This window comes from Agelaius phoeniceus, chromosome 2 (genome assembly GCF_051311805.1).
Source record: "Agelaius phoeniceus isolate bAgePho1 chromosome 2, bAgePho1.hap1, whole genome shotgun sequence".
Lineage (NCBI taxonomy): Eukaryota > Metazoa > Chordata > Aves > Passeriformes > Icteridae > Agelaius > Agelaius phoeniceus.
The window spans coordinates 41,411,851-41,431,990 of NC_135266.1; the positions used below are offsets into that span (position 1 = coordinate 41,411,851).

At 40.1% G+C, this 20,140-nt stretch overlaps 1 protein-coding gene across 1 annotated transcript in view; it reads right to left on the reverse strand.

Moving 5' to 3' along the window:
• Positions 1 to 241: 241 nt before the first annotated feature.
• HS6ST3 (heparan sulfate 6-O-sulfotransferase 3) overlaps positions 242 to 20,140 on the reverse strand; it is a 277,062-nt gene continuing 257,163 nt past the window's right edge. Inside the window, exon 2 of the mRNA XM_054655161.2 lies at positions 242 to 5,951. Within this exon, the coding sequence (XP_054511136.2) occupies positions 5,246 to 5,951 (706 nt within the window). The 3' untranslated portion in view covers positions 242 to 5,245. The remainder of the gene's footprint in view (positions 5,952 to 20,140) is intronic.

The window sequence follows — 20,140 nt, forward strand, 5'->3', positions numbered from 1 at the left end:
ACAGAGCTCAGGAGATTATCCTGACAGTTTGGACTGCTCCTCAGTGCTGTTGGAGCAGAAATGAAGTCCAATTGTAAGCAAAAGACTTGGTATTGGGCCCTAATATAATTAAATATTAAGTTAAAGCAATATGATTTTTCTCCATGTACATTTTGTTAAAAACACACAGTAGATTTTTACTATGACATGAAACATTTTCAGTCATTTTTATGGCTATGTAGATAAGACAGAATCTTTAGTGTTTCAAAAACACAATCAATGTTTATTTGTTCTCATAAGTTATTCATGGACCCAACAATATTCAACAAAACTTCATTTTTAACAGATCTCTTAATGAGCATCATTTTTACAGAAAATCACCAACAAATAAATATATGAAAACAATTGCTTTTGACATCACAATGGTTAAACACATTAAATAATTCATTAAATTGTGCTTTATGTCAATGAAAATCCCTAGGTCTACAAACTATCTTTTAAATAGGAATGGAAGTATATATGATTACTCACAATACAATCTCTCAGTAGCAGAATTCACAAACATTATTGCACATAAACAGAAGGAAAATTCCTAAAGAATAAAGTAATTTACAACCTATTAATTTATTCTTTCATCTTAAATATGGCAACTGATGGGAATTCTTTTTTTTTTCTTCTCTTCCAACATTTATTTGAAATCACAGAACAAGTGATACAGCCAAGAGGAAAGCCAAGGACATTGCAGGAATGGAACCCATTTCCCTCCATAAAATGCAGACAAAGAAAATATTACAGGAACCAAACTGAAAGAAGTGTTACAGTGAAAATTTGGTACCTTTTTCGAGCGTGCTTTTTCTTTTTTTTCCCACACATACAGAGGATACAGCCATCAACTCCAGCTGAATGACTTTATTGTGATCATTCATCTTGTACATAGTATTCCCCACCAGTCTGGAAACCACCTAATCCTTATCCCAGACCCCAAAAAAGAATAATTCCATGTGTATCAGGGAAACAGCAACAGGGAGAAGAAAAAGTGAGATATGTTTTAAAACAGCAGTGCTCATAACTGATACAAGAATGCAGATGGGAAACAAGATCCCTTCCTAGGGCAGAAGGAAGCATGTGCGGGCAAGAAGACCAACTTAAAAAACCTCCTGACTTAGTCATGGATGTTAAATCTGAAACATCTCCAGACACAAAGGTGATGTGACCTGCCTTTGGTCGAATGGGTATGATACAGATATGAAGTGTGGCTCTGGATCTGACTTCCATCGCTTTTTTTTCTGCATTTCTGTTTTTACTGAACAGCAAGTTACTGCTGTATACTGGGAAGAATCCCTAGCAAGGCTTTGACAGCCTCACTATTAACACATCAGCAGTGGAAAATACCCAACATCAGAAACAGTGGGTTTTTTTTTTCTCTTGATGGTGAAAAAGGTTTTTACTGTCAGCACTGGTGAGTGGGAAAGAGAAGACAAATTTTTATTCCTTAATAAGGCCATAAGGCCTTACGGTGAGTGCTTGGACTAGACATCAAATTATCAGGACCAAGTTCTAATGACACAGCATGTTTCTTTGTCCATTCCAAGCCCACAGTGAATTGTAACTGGAAAAGGCAGTGCTGGGAGTGTGATGGGAGAGATTAGCAAGTACATCTCCATTACAGAAGAATGAGATTTGTTTCAGCACCACAGTAGCAGAAGCCAAATTGCCTTGCTTAAGCAAAAAAAGAATGCCAGGAAGATGGACAGAAATCCTATAGCATTGTTGCTCACAAAGCTTTAGAAAGAAACATGCTGATCCCTGATCTTATATGGGCCAGTGTAATTATGGTGAAGTTTATCCTGTCACAGCAATGAAAACCTGGAATTACAGAGATATGAAGCAGGACTTTTATTTTTCTTTTGCATTACATTATTTCAGGCACCGTGCCCAAGAGGAAAAAAGCTGCAGGCCTGTGTCTTAGAAGTCAGCCTGAAGGTGTTTCCAAACTGCTTTATTTGTCATGTGTAAGGAAACTCTGCTAAGAAAAACAGGACTGTTGGTGCAGTGAGTTTGCTGGATCTGCAGCTGGAGCTAGGGAAGGAGGCACCAGGTCCTTCAGGCCAGGGCTCTGGGCAAGGTCTTAGCTGCTGACTGCCCACCCCTCCCAAAAAAACCCCAAAACTTTTGTTAAAGCAACAAACCTACTTCTCCACAACCAGGGCTGTTACACAGACTCCAGAGGGAAAAAAATCCAACAAACCATCTTCAATTTTAACTAAATCCCAAGCGTTAAGGCAAATCCCATTAACATAGATGCCACAGCACATTAACAGCTCTTCAGGACTCTAATCTTGACTCCTGGGAAATGACTGATGAAAAAGGTTAGGCATCACATTAAGATGTTGCCAAACTATTCAAGCTAATGTAAACCACCTAGAAAACGTCTTCGATTTTCCTCATTAGGCTTTGTTTTGTGTCAGGCAGAAGGAACAGTCTGGAGAACAGTTGGTGTGCTTAGACAGCTGAAACTGATACTTACAGTCACTGGTGAGGCTCCAGGGAAGTATTTCTGAGCATTGCCTCCTCTCCCTTGAAAAGAAAAACACTGCATTTTCTAAATGAAAAATAGGGTCCCAGTTGCTGTGAGCAGCATGGAGAGGGGGCCTGCTGAGCACAGAGGTATGTGAGGAAGGGACAACTTCTTTTTGCATTTAGGAAGAAAAGAAAAGGATGCCCTACAGAACAAAAGATGAGTTGGAATTCATCTTACTTCCTTGCTTATCTTGCTCCTCAATGTGAATTTGTCCTTGCATCTTTCCTTCCACATGGCTGGCTTCTCCCCTGCCCTTCAGGGTCTTCCCAGCACCCCAAACTACCTGTGCTCATGGGAACAAGAAGTGCACCAGCAAATCCTGGAGACTGAGCATCAGGTGCCAAAAGCATCCTTTCCCTCTCATGCTGTTTGGTCTCCAGCAAGATGTGGCGATGGGCACAGGAATGGGGAGATGCAACAGTTCCCATCATCCCTGTGCCACCGACCAGAAAGCTCCTTCCCTCCACAGGGCCAGGGCCAGCCCAGCCTACAGCCCTGGTGCCATCAGCTGTCAGATCACTGTGGATTACCTGCACTGTGCTAAAGGTGCAGTAGTGCCAGTGAGTCTTAGTTCTTCATGGCCCCACTGTCCTGCAGCCAGGACAACCAGACCTCAACTGTAAAGATTTCAATTTAAGTCTTGGAAGGTTGGTGTCCATACGTGAGCGAGGTGTCAGAGCGCCTCTTCCAGGCAAGGGGGATCCAAGCAGCACCATCCAGGAACCCAGGGAGCTCCTCACTCTTCCCTAAGCAGACATCCCATGCTCAGGCAGGAGAACAACAATCTTCCTTTTCCCTTCTGAATGCAGAGGAGGGAGAAATGTGCATGAACCATGAGTGGAAGAGGTATTAGGGACCAAACCCCACTGCTACTCACCCCAAGGTAACACATTGACAATCCAACGTAAAGCAGCAGATTGTTAATGAACTACATTGATAATGAGGCATCATCCTGGTAGCCCTCTTCACTTCTTAATGCTATTATGATATTTCAATGTTCAATTTATTATTGTATGCATTAACTTTCAACAGGATCATTAGACTCTATTTTTGATATTCTGCATAGATAAGTAGCAATAGCATTGTCAGAAGAAAAGATACAGCATGCACAAAAAAAAAAAATCCAACTTGGAAATGAAGGGACAAATTTTCAAATTGAGCCTCTTTTTTCTGTAACACATTATTTTTTCAACCAACTGGATAAAAACCTTGAATTTTGAAAACAAGCGAGAAATGTGCATCCACATCAGGTACTCCAGTACTTCTAATTAGCAAATCTATAAGGTAAAAGCCATTCATGCATGCAATAATATACTTTCAGCATCTTGATTTAGCAGCCATGTTGAGGCACTTAGAGAAATTTCCTCCTAATGCTTTACATTTATGCCAGAAGAAGAAGGAAAAAAACTCTCAGATCTATGGTGCACAGGACCCTCTTTTAAAAATTTCACTATTACGAATGGAACAACATAAAATCTTGGAATAAACAGATGCATTTAGCCACAAGAATGGAACACATGGAGGAAGAACCCATTGAATCATTTTCTAGACAAGGAAGAAAAACAGATACAGATCTCTCATCATGAAAACAATAAATTTACAAAGAATCCTCATATAGAGTAATAAATATCAAGACTTTCCACATATCCATTATGTATCCTATAAAAATGAAAGCTGATTTTTTTTCTAGCCACTACTGTAGTTAGAGAGAAAACCAATTTAAGCTGTATGCACTCAGCATCAATGTATTTTAACAGACAATATAATAAACCTGCCTACCTTCACAGACAATGTATCTCCAGGCTTTTACAGCAAATCTGGAAAATGTCGCACTAATATTTAAGCTTTTCCTTCTCTCTCTTTCCTCTTCCCTGGAGTTTTCTTGACCCCTTTTGTGAATGTGAAGGCAGATTTCATTGCCCCCAGCCAGATAATCTCTGTGATGTGTCCTCAGCTGCCACGTGGACCTCATTTCTCAAAGCTTGCCTTTGCCACACACACTTAGAAAGATGGTTCCTACCTGGCTGGGCTCGGTATTCTCAGCACCTGCAGGGAAATAAGCCAATCCCTCTACTACCTCACCTATAATCAATCTCTCACTGCTGGCCTTTGGAACAGAGCTAGAAGTGCCCCAATCCAACACTTCCTATGTCTTTTTTAATCACCCCATCAAATTCTTCCCTTAATCAAAACACAGCATGTAGAAGTTTGAAGGGCAATGTGTGCATCTTATCAATTTCATTCACTAGAAAGTTATGCACTACAGTTGTAATGAACAGTATGAAACAAACCAGCTCTCATGTCACAAAAAAACCAAGCCAGGTATTTTTCCCCAATTTATCATTCATGTCTGTACAAGTCTTAGTAGCTCAGATTGTACAGGGTACATCTGTTAATGCAAAGGATCTCTCTCTCTCTTCAACCCATCCTCATAGCTTAGGCCTTTGAAGGAAGTCTTTTCTGGCAGGAATCTTATTCTACTGCCATTTAATAACACTGACCAATACCTATTGAGAACAAAATACATTCTCACTGGCAGAAACCAAGAAAAACTGAGACAAGGAGGGGGAGTTGTCAGACGAGGTCTCATTTACCAAAGCAGTAAGTCTCCCTTGGCTAATTCCCAGGTAGCCACGTTGCACAAACACTCTGATCCTCTCATTGGTTAGGCAAGATGGGGGAGCATCACCACCTCGCAACCTGACTGTTATAATCTTCAGTAACAGCTACTTCTGCTGCCTCTTCCCTTGGCCACTGGTGAACTCTCTGCTCCCGCAGCAGTCGCCGCTCCTCTCGCCTCTTTAGCCGGTTCTTCTGGTGCTCCTCTTGCTTGGAGTACTGGAAGCGCTGCAGGAACAGGTCCTTAGCGTATTCATACAGCTGCACGTCCAAGAAATTCAGCTCCTCTATCCGCCGCCGCACGTCCTCGCCGATGTCCACGTTCGAGGCCCGCGTGACGTTGAACTGGGTGAAGGGGGAAATGAATTTTAGGTTGAATGTCCTCTCAAAGAGATACTGTGTTTTCCTCTGAAATTCCGTCAGCCCGAAGAAGGCCATGTTTTTCAGATTGTTCTTGGCGCTTTGGAGAAGAATCATGTTTCTCTCACTCTCATTCATGAAAGTCAGGTTGTAGCACCCCACCAGGCTGAGGTCGGCCAGCATGCGCACCTGGCGGTTGCTGGCCAGGTTGTAGCTGCAATCCATGAATTCCTGTAAGCTGACTCCAGACCAGTCGTCTCCCTCGTAACAGGTAGGCAGCTCGTCTGGCGTTGGGCTTCTTCCATCGCACATATGGAGGGAAGTTTTCCACGTCGCACCCCTCTGGACGTGTTTCCATTCACTCAAGTACCGCGACACTGGATCCCTCAGCATGGTGATGTAATAGAAATTCCTGAAACATATAATTAAACACAGTTTTAAGATTTCAGTAGGTTTTCCTCTTTATTCTCCAATAAAACTATTACCCAACACTGGCACCACACCCTTCACTTTTTCCAGGGCAATGTAGGCACTTCAGGTGACTATTTCTGAGACAGTAAAATCTTCATAAATACTGTGAATAAAATACAAGGTAAATTGAGAGAGAGAGACAGATATGAAAGGAAATAAGCAGTTATCAGAGAAACAGAATTACTTTGACCTATCAAGTGCTCAGTGATAGTTACTTACATATCAACCAACTAACTGAATTGTGCTCCCCTCCATATTGAAGTATTAACCACCAGCAATATCAGAAACTGTGTGAAAAGTGATAGTAATAATCCTGCCCCTTCTCTTCTGGACTGAGACACGCACGTCTCACAAGATGCAGGGGTTGATAATCCCTACAGCACTCGGGCATAACCTAAGAAAAGCTTAAGCAATTTCATGTGGACAGTGTAAGTGATAAAAATAACACCATGTGGAAGAATGGCATGAGCCACCTACTTAAGAAAAACCCTATTATTAAGTGGGTTGGACTTGAGATAATAGGAGACCAAAAATCCATTAATATGACTTAATTTTAGACAAGTGCTTGATTGAAATTAGTTATAATCCTGTAGTACAAAAGCATTTGTTGGTGTAAGGATTATTATTATTCAATCTCACCTGTCAAGAATACAAAAGAGACACCAAGATATATTGATCTGAAATAGAAAAAATAACTACAGAGCTCACATTGTCAGTTCATCTTTTTGCTATTAAATTCGGTTTGTATGTCTTATTTATGGCAATCTGAAAGGGACTGCAATTAAATATGTATCAAGGAAACTTTCACAGATTGAGGTTTTTTTAACTGAGGGATGTTTTACTCAATAATAACTCACCTGAGTTATAAGATGATATCATAAACACAAAGCAAAACTGAAATACTTGTGATTTCTCTCAGCTAGAATTACCAGAAGAAGATTCATGACTAAAATTAACACATGATCTGGTACAAAAATAGGCTCATGAGTTTGCATGACTCATCTTACTGCAAACTGCACATTAATAAATCATGAGCCCTAAGATTTCTTAAGAAAAGTCTGGTCTCAGTACTTTTTATGCAGCCTCGAGAAGGATGAGGAGAGTAAGCAGGAAGCAGAGAAGGATGAAGGAAGTAAGCAGGAAGCAAGCTTGCTGAAGACAAGGTACCTGTAAACAAACCAACGCTTTGGAAGCGTCATCTTATACAAGAGCTAACTCTAGTAAAATAAAAAAATCTCAAAAATTTTAGCACCCTCCACAACAATTACTTTGCTTTTTTAGGTATCACCCACTTCCTGCCACTAAAGATTTACCATCTCCATGAACCTTACGTTAACCATAAAAATATTTATTTCCCCACATAGTGCTAAATATGCAGATCTATTTCCCAGTGCAGGCAAAGCAAAGGGAAAAAGGTCTGAATACTTCATTTGTATTCATTCTGAATTTTCCACCTACAGGACCTATAATATACTTTCCAGAATAAGGTTATGAGACCAAACTATGGACTATGTTCTGCTGCAGGGTAATTTCCTGAGCTACTCTCTAAATGAAACAGCTGTTTCAATACTTATTTCACAGAAGAAGCTTTACAGGTGGAAGGATTTAAAATAGGGAGTGTCATGGATGTATTTTCACTTTCACTTGCACTGGAAGCCAAGATTTCTGTCAGCATCAGATGACACTTTGAAGGATGATATTTCCAGAATCATTTGGAGCTTGGGTCTTCTGACTGCTGCTCACACATAGCCAAATTGCACATCAGCTGTTTTGGTCCCCTTCAGTTACTTACACCATCCACATCAACAGGGAACCCAAGAATCACACAACCCTTCATAGACAGGGATTTCTAAAATCCCTCTTCTCCTGCAGAGCAGGAAGTACCAGAAATCCTCCTGTGTACTCTGCAGTATGAAAAAGCAGTCTTTGGACTCTTGAGGCACAGCTTTCCCTTCTCAGATTGGATCCTTATCTCATCCTGGCTCTACACTGCATGTATGAGAGCACATTAAGAACTACTTTCCATTTCACAGGGAAAAGGGGATGCATTTCACAAATGCTGTGCAGATAAAGCAGCCCAACTCTCAAACACCCATCAGCTCTGAGCATAAGAAGCTGCTGTTGCAACATCCAGCAGGCGCTGATAGGGCTGTGACCAAAAACAGCTGAAACTCCAAGGGAACAGAGATAAAAAAAAATGGACAAAGACTCAGAGGCAGTTGCAAAACATCTACATCAACAAAGATGGGGCATTGGCTTAGTCTTTGTATTGCTGCCCCTCCTCTCTTCAGATAATTTTGGATGTTAACAAGCGGTAACAGACAGATTTTAAACTTGCTCTTGACAGTTATTCATACCTCTAATAATAATTCTGTCCTTCCTCACCCATCTCCAGCAGTCCCAGTCAGGTATGACTCAGAGCAACAACAATTAACAAAAATACCTCCTTTGCATCAATCATTTCCCTTTCATCCCTGGATATGTAAATGTGTTTGATGTGCAATAAACAGGAGTACAAAGCAAATGCATGGAAATGAGAGCAGTACATCTTTGGTTAACATCCGCACCTTCCCTTCTGCATACCGAGCCTGCTGCTGCTCCTCCTTGTGAGTACCTAACTTCTGCAGCTGTTTTCACTGCCCAGATAAATCTGCTGCTGGATTCTGCAGCTTCCAGAGAGTTGCCTTCCACTGAATGGCTTCTTCATCGGGCATACAAATTTTAACAGCAGCTTGACACACATTTAGTTTCTGAGGGGCTGGTAACTTACGCCACATTCACAGTTTACAATCCTCTGATTAACCTTCTGGCTTTGACCCTCTGTCACCCTTTTAAACACTCTGAGGTTGGAAGACCTTAAGATTTCTTCCACCTTAGCCTGGACACTGTCCAGATGACACTGCTATGTGCTGCCCCTGGACTGGGGGAATGCTACACTGAACTTGTGCACAAAGTTTTCTTTCAGGGAAAAGCGTGTCTCCAGAATAATGATACAAGTAAACACACTAAGGCCCTGGACATTTGTTTCAGTGGGAAAATTATATAAATTATTAAATTATCTTAGGAAATTGTTTTCAATTTGTTTTCAAATGTTGACATTTATGGAATAATAATAGTAGCATTTTGGAGCCCTCAGTGCCTCATATACAAGCATTCAATCACACTGGGAATAGCCAAGGAGTCAGCTCATAATAAAGACAAGAAGCAGGTTAAAAATACAAAACAGGCTATGGCCTTTCTTCACTGTTCAGTAAAATAGCATATAGTTAGCTGAACACTGAATATGCCTGAGCCACTCTGAATACAGATGTGCACTTGTTCTTGTTGGTGTAAATGACCCTCTTGCATCACCCATGCTCACACTTATGGCTGTGTTGAACTCAATGGCTACCCACTGTGGGAAATACTGAGCAAAGAATTAAGTAATGACTTCTGTTACCCTGCTTGTCAAAGCAAACTTATCACAGACTTCTTGGATTAATTTTATAGACTCCCATCATCAATTGCTGAAACTACTACCACAGATATCCTCAGTGCTTAAAGGCTAGCCAAGAAGAATGTGCTGGTATGTCAGGGAGAAGATATTTTCCAGAAAATATTCCAAATTAATTAAAACCCATACAAACTGTATCTATATAATTATGCAATCAATATCTTTATCAGCATGTCCGTGTGTGTGTGTAAAAATTTACACTGCAATCTGGCCATAATGTGTGTTTGTCAATGACAGAAAAATGATAGTAAATCCATAAGTGTGTGTTTGCCAATGTATTTTGTGACTGTCTCTATAAACACATACACATGTAAGACCAGTGATTTCATTTCAAACACCAGCCCATTACCAGCCCAGTTGCAGTGTCAGCTCCTCCTGAAAGGAAACTTTATGCAGCTTCCCCACATTAAGCAATCTCCTTTTGAGCATGATGTACTGAAACTAATGGGTTATTGAAGTTGTCACTATGGGATGGTTGATTTTTTGGGCAAGTGATGGTCACAGCAAGGGCCTGGTGATCCATGCAAGAGCTCAAACACCAGTGTGAAGTGTGGGCTGCACACTATTGTTTACACTGGAATTATGAAGTACTTGGTAATTCCCAAGACTCTAGTCCTACTTGCATGAAATCCAATCTCTTCATTAGCATTAGGCAAAGAAAACCTTTAATTAAAAGAACAGATAAATTGAGCTTCTAGTTATAACCAAAGAACATGTATTTCTTCCACATTATATGGTATTTTAATATAAATACTCTAATCTTACATTAATCCTTCAATAGTATTGCTCCAGTTTAGAAATTAATTTCAGAGGAGCAGAGTCTGCTATAAGTAGAGGTGATCCCAAACCAGAGCATTTTGCCTCCTCTATCACCATGGAGCAGATGTCCCAGCTGAGGGAGATTTAGTAAATACGTGAAGGATCACTGCACACCGAGAACAGAAACATCCTGTAGGGCCTCCTGGGGAAGAGGGATGAATGGCATCTTCATAAAAGGAGAACAGTGTGCTCATGGCAGTGGATGCAGAGGCAGAAGAGTATTTGAGGTGGAGAGAAAGAGTCACCAGAGAATATTCTGGAAAGCACTAACAGACAGAAAAAAGAAAAACCCAAGTGACTGAAAAAATCCAGGTGCATCATAAAACTATCCACATTCTGCTTCTTCCTGGTAGAAAGGAAAATAAGAGCCCATGTCAAGCTTGTGTCCCAAGTGGAGATAAGAACTTAGAAGCTTTAACTGTGGAAGTGAGTGTGCTCCTGAGGAAAGGTCTGAAATACCCCCAAAAGCCATTCTGTCAGCACACTTCTGCTACCAATGGAGGTTATGGCAAATGAAGGCTTAAGAACAACCAGCATTATGTGAACAAAAGCCTCACACTTCCCAGTTTTATCCTTAAGCCCAAATTCTCACAGGCATTAACAGATTTAGCCCACAATCAGTAACCTCTCTTTGGGCAAAGTATTGTCAGTATGGGTAATGGTGAAAGGAAGAGGGTACACAAATGAAACAAAGGGAAGTATAATGCAGCACATGTGCTATTAGGGAATAATTGAACGTGCAACAGGAATGATGGGGGAAGGCAGAAAGCAAAAAAACATTGTCAGGCTGATCTGAACTGGTCAAAGTCAGTGAAATGCAGATGCATCAGCTTGAGGCTGGCAGCATTTCTGTGCAGAGTGTCTCTGCATCCATGGTGTGTTTCATTTAGAGATAAACTGCCCAAAATAACATGAACAGACTGCATACTTATCCAGAACAATGGCACTGTAACGAAAATCTATGAAATGGTGCACAAAATATATGCATGTCCATCTGTCTGCAGGAAACATCATACAGCTTATCCACCAAGCCAGACTGATAAATCCTAGCTGTCCCACAAACTTTGGCAAAGATGATGCAGCAAGAGCACATAGGCTTCTTAAGCTTAGTGTCTCTCACAGGATGCTAGACACCGTGATGGAATGGTTTTCTAAGAAATCCTTTACATAAATTTGTGAGCTTAATACTATTATCTGTCCTTTCAGGTTTTCATGGATTTCTTTACAAGACTATTACTGAAAGAACAGCCACCACCATTAAGAAGTGAAGGTTTATCTTCTCACATCACAGGCATCACCTGCTCAGCATGTAGCAAAATCACTTAATTAGCTGTTTTCTCAGAGGATCTGAGCACTCACCACTTTTGCAGTTTTCATCGGGCATGATGAGTACTTTACTTAAAACAGTGGCTGTAAAATTCTATAGACACTTACTCCACATTAAAGGAAAACTTAGCAGAGTTAAATAAAAGAAAAATAATAATAAAAAAACCCTTTAATTTTGAAGTATAAAACTACAAAATTTTAGCTGTGTCTCATTATTCTTTTGAGATTTTGTCCCATGGCTCTGAATCCAACTGGAATAAAAACTGGCCATTGTTTCCCATTTCTGAGTTGGCCACAAGTCTGTTGGTTAAACCTACCCTTTTCATTACCCCAGTGGCTGAAAGAGCAGCAAAATCCATACCACATGCCTGCTCAGAGAAGGGACTGGATGCTGCTTTCAGGGAAGGATACCTAATTGCAGTGGTCCACATAGGAGCTATGCATCGAGGCAAGCTCTGACACCAGCAGGGAGCTGCTCAGCACAGGCAGTGATGTGTGGCTGGACATGGCAGGGGCCACCTCTGGCATGAGCTGCATATCCCTTTAGAGGCTCCCTCTGCATCCCAGCGTGTACCTTGGCCACAGAGGGAGATAAATTGCTGGCCTGGAGGTGTCTGTGTTGTGCAGGTGGCTCTGTCTTCAAGGTGAGCCCTGCACTCGGAGCCAAAGGGTCTTTGCCTGAAGGGACGTATTCACAGAATGCAAAGTTCAGGCCAACATCAAAAACTAACCACTAACATAACATTTTGTAATGAGGGAGAAATAACCACAGCAAACCTCAATTTCACAACTCTTTGTACCTGTAATACCTAACATCTACCAGTCATGGTATAATATCTCTTTCTGAACATGCTTATAGAGTTGGAACATTCCCTGAAGTAAAACAAAGTTTTTAAGCAAGTTCTGTGTTGTTTCATACAAATCTCCAATTCAGCAGTTAGAAAAGCAGTCCATTATAACTTTGTTGTCCTTGCTGATACATCAGTATATCAGTGTGACAGAGGGAGGGCTGGGAGTCAGACAGCTGGGATTGTATGTCTGGCTCTGGTATGAAAAGGTGGTCACTTGGGAAGCAATTTGTGGTGACACAGACTGTTACAGGCAAGAGAAATGAAGTGATTGGGCACCGGGAAGCACTTAAGAAATGTGAAATCTTATATTTCCTTGCATGTTAGGAGGAATACTCCCTGTCACTAACTTCAGTTTCTTTTACAGTAATTCACTGCTTTCATCACAAAACTCCCAATTTTTCTGTTTAGATATTGCAAACCCTTTTTTCTTTAAAAATATCCTCTGAAATATCTGATTAAATTCTGTACCCATGCCATCAGAAAAAGCTCAGGAAAGCTTTATAGCACTGTTGATTTTTTTTGTTTGGTTTTTTTTTTGTTGGTTTTTTTTTTGGTTTTTTTTTGGTTTTGGTTTTTTTTCCACAGTTTTGATCAGAAGATTAGTGTCCTACACCTGATTAAAGAATGACAGATGACAAGGAGTGTCTTTAGAGATCACTCACTCTTTGACATCAAACACATTTTAACAGTAGTGATTTAGGGTAATCCAGAAGGGTAAAAGAAAGGGAGTGAACCTTTGGCAACACAAATGCTACACATACAACATTAGGAATTTTTCCACCTAAAGAGTTCAATTTTTCTTGAAATGAAGCTAGAGCAAATTCAATAATGGCATAGGGCTATGCATAGATATGGAAAGAATGAGATACTAGGTAAGCTATTTTAACATAGCACAGGTTCATAGATTCATATAATACAGAAAAAAGATTAGTTTCAAAATCCAGCACTACATCTGTACTGAAAACAATGGTAAAAACTGCATTTGTGGAGACTCTAATTATTTATTTTTTTTTCTTAAATACTTCAGAAATTCAGACAACTGGCCTCAGACTAGGCAAAATGACAATTTCTTTTTAAAATATTCTCTGCTTTTAGATTTCGGACATGTGATTTTGTACTTTTTAAAAGTAATGAATAATCACGACAATAATAATCACATTCTTGACATATCACATTGCCACAAGCCCTTCAAAATTATCAGTGAAAGTGTATCCTGAGACCTACTGCTGCAAAAGGATAGTGGGAGTGCTGAGAATTTTTTTCTTGGCATAGGAGAATACAAGTTTTAATGATGTATTTCAAAGAAGTGTCTAAGACATTAGGTGGAGATCAAGCAGCAGCCTTTCAGCACTTAAGAAGAGGCCAGTGAGAAGATAAAGCAAGGCTTTTCACTCTTGTGCATGGCAGGATAGCTAATGAGGGACAATAGTCAGAAACTGAAAAAGGTGAGAATAAAAGGAAAACAATTTTCATTATCAGAATAATTAAGCTTTGGAAAGTTTTGTCAGTAGCAGCTCTGCATCCTCCACCCTCAGAGATTTTGAAGATCCAACTCTCTCCAACAAAAAAAACTCTGAGCAACCCCAACTATGCTCAGTGGTGGCCCTGCTCTGAGCAGGAGGTTGGACTTCTCCTGAAATAATTTCCCACCCCTGGGGCTCTGGGATTCTGAATGACAGCAGAAAGTCTCCTGTCACCAAATGTACAGTCCTGTCAGACAGCACAGCAAACACAAACCAACTCGACAGCTAAATTATCCCCTTCTCCCTTGCTCTTTCCTGGCCATCCTAGGAACAGTACAGAGGATTTTTAGTCAATTTTAAGAGATTGTGGGGATTTTAATAAGATTTTAACTAGGTCTATAACACTCCAAATCAGCACACCCTGAATTATTGAGCAGCTTCATGAGTACTTATTTCAATGATGTGTTATTCAATATAGAGTCTCCAGAAACTGGAGAGGACAGTGCAGCCACTACATGTCCCTAAAGAAACTAATTCTGTTCACAAGTATCAAGTCTGTATCTAGCAGCTCCTAGGCTAATGAAATGATGTAGTTACCCGTGGTTTTAATCCTGGTAATTTAGAAAATGCACATGGATAGCATATGAGTATGTGTGAGGTCTCTGAGCTAATATAAGTTTTTCCTGTGTGTTGCCTTCAGGATTTAGGCATACATTTTCAAACACACAGCATAAAGTTGAGCATTTTACTCTATATTTAAACACATAGGGAAGCTCAGCCTCAGTGGCATGAAGAAAATAGAGAGTAGTATGAGCAGATACTAAGAAGCTTGTTGATTTATTTAGGAAAAAAAAGCTCTCAAAGACATCACAGTGCCCTACCTACCCTGCCAGCACAGATACCAGCACTCAATTATCCCTTTCCTAACTGCTTTTGAAATATCCTTTTCATGCCATTGCTCCTACTGAAAATATCTTGTGAAGGTTGCTTCTTGCAGTTAGGAACACAAGTCTTATTCCCAGACAAAACCTGGTCTTGGTCAACTTAGATCCAGTTGTTCTTGAGTTAACACTGCAAATACCTAAAGGAGATTTATAAATGTAACATCAGAGAAGGAGAAATAGCATTTAAGCTGAGGATCAGAGAGCAATCACACCTCTCAACTTTTAATTTACAAAGCTGAACTACTTTTTTATTGTCTCCTCTGATAAGAAAAGTCCTAAGTGACCAAACTGCAGCCCCCAAAACCCTTGGGTCATGCTTAGATCCTTTTACTGAGTTTTCCAACATCTCAGCTTTTCATGCTAGCTTTTGATAGGGGGCTTACAAAAGTAAGGAGCTCCTGAGATTTGTTCCAGGTTTTAATCATCATAGCAGTCCTTTCCTGGCATTTGAGCTTGCACACTTCAAATTTCACTATACATGGCTAGAATTGAGCAAATTTCACACAAGGCTTTAGAGGTGCCTTGTACAATAAACATTTCTTACCTCCACTGGCAATGTATTCTCTGATACACCCTCACATTGCATCATGGTTTTTTGTGGGGCCACATGACTCTGGAAACTCATACTCACTGTGTCACTGGCTCAGATGGTCCCTGCCCACAGCCTTTGATGGTCTTTAAGGTTCCTTCCAACCCAAACCATTCTGTGATTCCATGAATATGAAGACTCCCTGTTTTGGCTGGTAAGCACTCAGCTGATAGAGAACAGCTGTTTCTGCCAGCTTCAGATGCATGAACCATGCACTTTGCACTACCAAACTTCATTTCCCCTATTTTTATTAAATCCTCAATGTCATTAAGCAAATTTCATTAATATACTTAAGCTTTTAGTGCCAGCCTCATTAATGGAAACATGAAATAGGGTGAGAGTTAAGACTAGCCCTGAGGAAATTCATGGATAACTTTCCTTTAAGTTCCTCTTTCAGCACATCCTGTTTTGTTACCAGCTTCTTGTTCACCAGAAAATTCTTATGCTCAGCTTCATGCTTTCTGCCTTGTATAATAACTCTGCACATGTTGGTCCACCCAATACTTTATTGAAGGTAAATTTCCATTCTGCTATCAGAGATGGATGCTGGATTTACATGTCACAGCCCAGAGGATGGTGGCCCCAGCTTTGGTGCATGTAAGAACAAAGAGGTTGGTTAAAGATGGGGAAATGACAATTTGTTTCAGAGTGAAGTTGTTTGGAATAGAAATGTGTACATGAGGTGATTTGGTGGAAAAACAAACAAGCTTGATACAAATTGTAAATCATTTCTTGATGAGACACAAATCCAACAAACTTCCCTCCGGTGATTTTTGTTCTTTGCCTAAATAATATCAAGCTCAGTTGTTCTAAGTGTTCCTTAAATTGCTGAAAAGAGTGAAGTAGCAAGAACCTTGCTGAAAGAAATATAAATACAAAATGCAATAATAATTCAAACAATGAGAATTGCATTGTTCTATCAAGCACACACACAAAACAACCCTTGTACCTCTTAAGAAACAGGGTGTGAGCACATACAGGTGGAAGTACTATTCAAAAACCATAGATGTGCAGTGTCTCACATGAGTCTTTAAAGATATTCAAAGTATTTGTGCTGGGGAGAATTAAAAATCTTTGGTGGAGAGGTCTGGGAAAGGAGGAGTCCATTGCTCACATCATCCCCATTCTACCTACTGTGCACAGGTCATTGCTGTGTCTCAAAAGAACTGTGGAAATCTGAGGTACACGTGACCTCTTTACTCCAAATTTTTGTTTCTTTTCTCTCTGCTTTTCTAGGCCACTGCACAGAAAGGAACATGAAATAAGGGTGCCTTTGCACTGCTCTCCTCCCCACCTCCTCCCTGAGCTGCCTCTAGCCCCAGCCTGGGGAGGAAGCTCTGAACTTGCCTTTCTCAGGAGGATGTTACAAGTATGGGGGAAACGAGCTAAGGGGATGGAAAAGAAAGGTGATGACAGACAGGGGCCAAGAGAAGAGCAAACTTGAAGGCAGTGCTGCACAAGGGACCTGCAGTTTGAGTTTGTTTTGCTAATACAGCCTTAGAGGGTTACAGAAACCTATTTGGGAAGAGACTCTCCTGAAGAAGTCTGAAACCTATAGTCATGGGTAACAGCTTAGCATAAAAGAATTCATAAAATATCCCTCATGCACACAGGACAAACCACAAAACCCTCCTCACAACCAGCAGCTGCCAAAAAGGTTAGAGGAAGCCCCTGTTTCAGGAGGACTCTCATGGGGTCACTGCCTGGGTGACCGAGCACTCCTCCAGCTCCAGTGCAGAAAGGTGGGGACACAGAACTCCTGCCTATCCAATAACTTAAAAAACATAAGGCATTTCATAATGGTTCTAAAGGAAAAAAAAAATCCCTGCATACTTTTATGTAGAATTATGAAAGATCTGTTATCACAGGGGTCCTGGCTGCCCGCAGGAATACACTTGGCTGGTAAAATTCAGTTTCAAAGAGCCCCTGAAAAAACAAATCAAATGTAGCCAGATCCTTAAATCTTCTGACATTTACATTTCTTCAGTCATTTTTTGTTAGGTCTAAAATAAAGTAAAATTAGTTATTTTAATTGCAACTACAATGTTTATTTTCATGCTCTTCCTGTTTTTTGAAGGAGCTGTTGCTATCCCATTTTATTCTCTGGCTAGGTAAAACTTGCAGCACCAGCATCACCAGTGTTCCTTTGTAACTGGCTTCACTGGAAACCAATTTTTGCCACAAGTGTAACCAGGCTCCCTCCCCAGCTGAGCTTTCTCTGATTTCCAACTAAGAGCTCAGTTGCAGGCACTCTTTTCCAAGTCTGGAATGCTCAGATAAAAGTTCTGTGGGATTTTTCACTGCAATGCATTTTGAATCAGTGCAGTAATTCTGCTCAATTAATAAAGTAATTAACAATAAAAAGGGCTCAGTAATTGAAATCCCTTTGAAAGTACACTAATTTATTCTCTCTAAACTTTGCCTCAAATCTTTATTAATTCTGACGTCAAGCAAAATGACCATAAATTATAAATGATCATCACAAAATCCAGGCATCACAATAATTTTCTTGTCCTACATGCTGAGTTTTTAAAGCCTCCCATAAGGTAAACAACATGACAACACAGATATGAAAGAATTTCAGGTGATTTTACTAATGAATATATTATAAGAGAAGTGTTCCCTCTTTGTACATTGAAATAGTTCACAAAAACCTAGGGAAGTTACCCAGCTGTAAAAATAAAATGGTATTTATTTTTCCCCTTTTTGTAATGCAACTGCATGATTTTACCTGTAAGCCAATAAACAAGAAGATGACAGGGTATTTCAATTGAATACTTGCATGACAGACTGCTGACTTTCCATTTTTCACTGAATTTTGTGTTTTACTAAAATACTTCATAGCATCTGAGCAAACCCAGAAATATTTGGTATGAGTATATAACTCTAAGAAAACCCAGAAATGTTTGGTATTATTAATATAACTGAAATATAAGCAAAATTGCATTTTCCTTCTCCATTGATCTAATAGGCATCTTTGCATATATATAAATACACACACACACATACCTACATACAATCTCCACAAGGGGGCCATCTAATCTTCCCCAATTCTCTGCAAAAGCTTAACTTGCTTTCCAGAAATTGATGTCATAAAGCTTTTGTCTACAGATACTATGGTACCTCAGGAAAAAAGCTTTTTACCAACTGGAAGTGACTTTGTGACACAATTTCATACAAGGAAACCTGTAGTTTGAAATGGAATCACTTTTTATGCACAAATCCCACTATATACTTGGCATGTAAAGAACTTTGATCAAGCTTTTCCAAGTTCACTACTTTCAATATGCAGCCAAAATGAGACCTGTTACACACACACAGAAACAGAGCCAGGTCCCATGCTATGGTGAGGCAGCCTCCAGGATGCAGCCTGGTTCTGTGTTCTATTGGAATTTGTAGGCAAAGCCCACAGTGAGGGACCATGAGTGATTTCAGCCCTGTAACAAGGCATCCCCTAGGCACCACAGTTAAGGTACAAATGGTATTAAAGTTATTTGCACTGTCCTCTCAACTCCCTGCAGATATGAAAAACAAGTCTTGTTTGTCATTCCTTGTTATCTGCTTTAATATTCTGAATGTCTTACAGACACAGCGTTATAAGTCCTCATCTTCTTAACTCAGCTGTAGCTCTGTGATGTTTTTATTATTTACCATACCTTTGACCTTGGAATAGCTAGAAGAAATGGGACCATTTCCTTCTTCTGACCTCAAATCTTAATTAATCAGGCTTAGTCACACATGCCAGGATGTGGACTGCATGCACCATCAGTTGTGGATGTCATGCTCTGAGAAAGAAGCTAATAAGATGAAATAAAGAAGTCTAGGCTTCTAAACAACTTCTATGAAGGATTCTTTACCTTTCAGGAAAACTAGGTAGAGATTATATTAATTCAGTCCTGCAGATAAAGCACAAACCCACCAATCTGCTAACTCAAAAGATTATCTCTGCACCTTGATCTGCAGCACAAACTTTAAGCAAAGTTTCCATGATTTCTCAGTGATAGTGCTGTATCACTGATATGTCTAACCCATGACCATGACAGAATTCAGGCTGCTCCAAAACTTGTGCATTCACATAAAAAAACCCTCCCAAGAACCTGATGGCTCTCCATAAGAATCCTGGCTCAAGCAAGTCATCATGGATGCCTGTGGCTCTGTAACTTTCCTCTGAAATCAACAAATCCTAATCAATGGAGCACATCTGTACAGTGGCAAAAAAACACTTCCCAGTCCCTTCAGGCCATGAACTGACGACTTGAAGCATGACATTTGATTAGCCTTATTATCTCAACTCATTTATACATAAATGTTTTCAGGGGCCATGAAGCCATCCAGCCTTTATTAAAATCCAGCCACATTCTCTGAACTGATGTTCCCTTCTCTTCCTCCTTTTTTTGCCAGTAAAAACAAGGAGAAATGTATTTTTCTTTTCTTTTTTTTTTTCTAACTGTGGTTATCATCTTTGCAATTTTATTATTGTCAAATAACCTTCTCCTTATACATAAGTGCAGCAGGCTGTTGCCATACACGCTCACATATGCAAATAGGTCAGGTTTTCTAGTCTTTCCCCACAGAGATATTTGACATTGAGACTCAACATGATCTAGCATCTTTCTGAACTAAAGGCCAGGGGAATCGTGTGTGG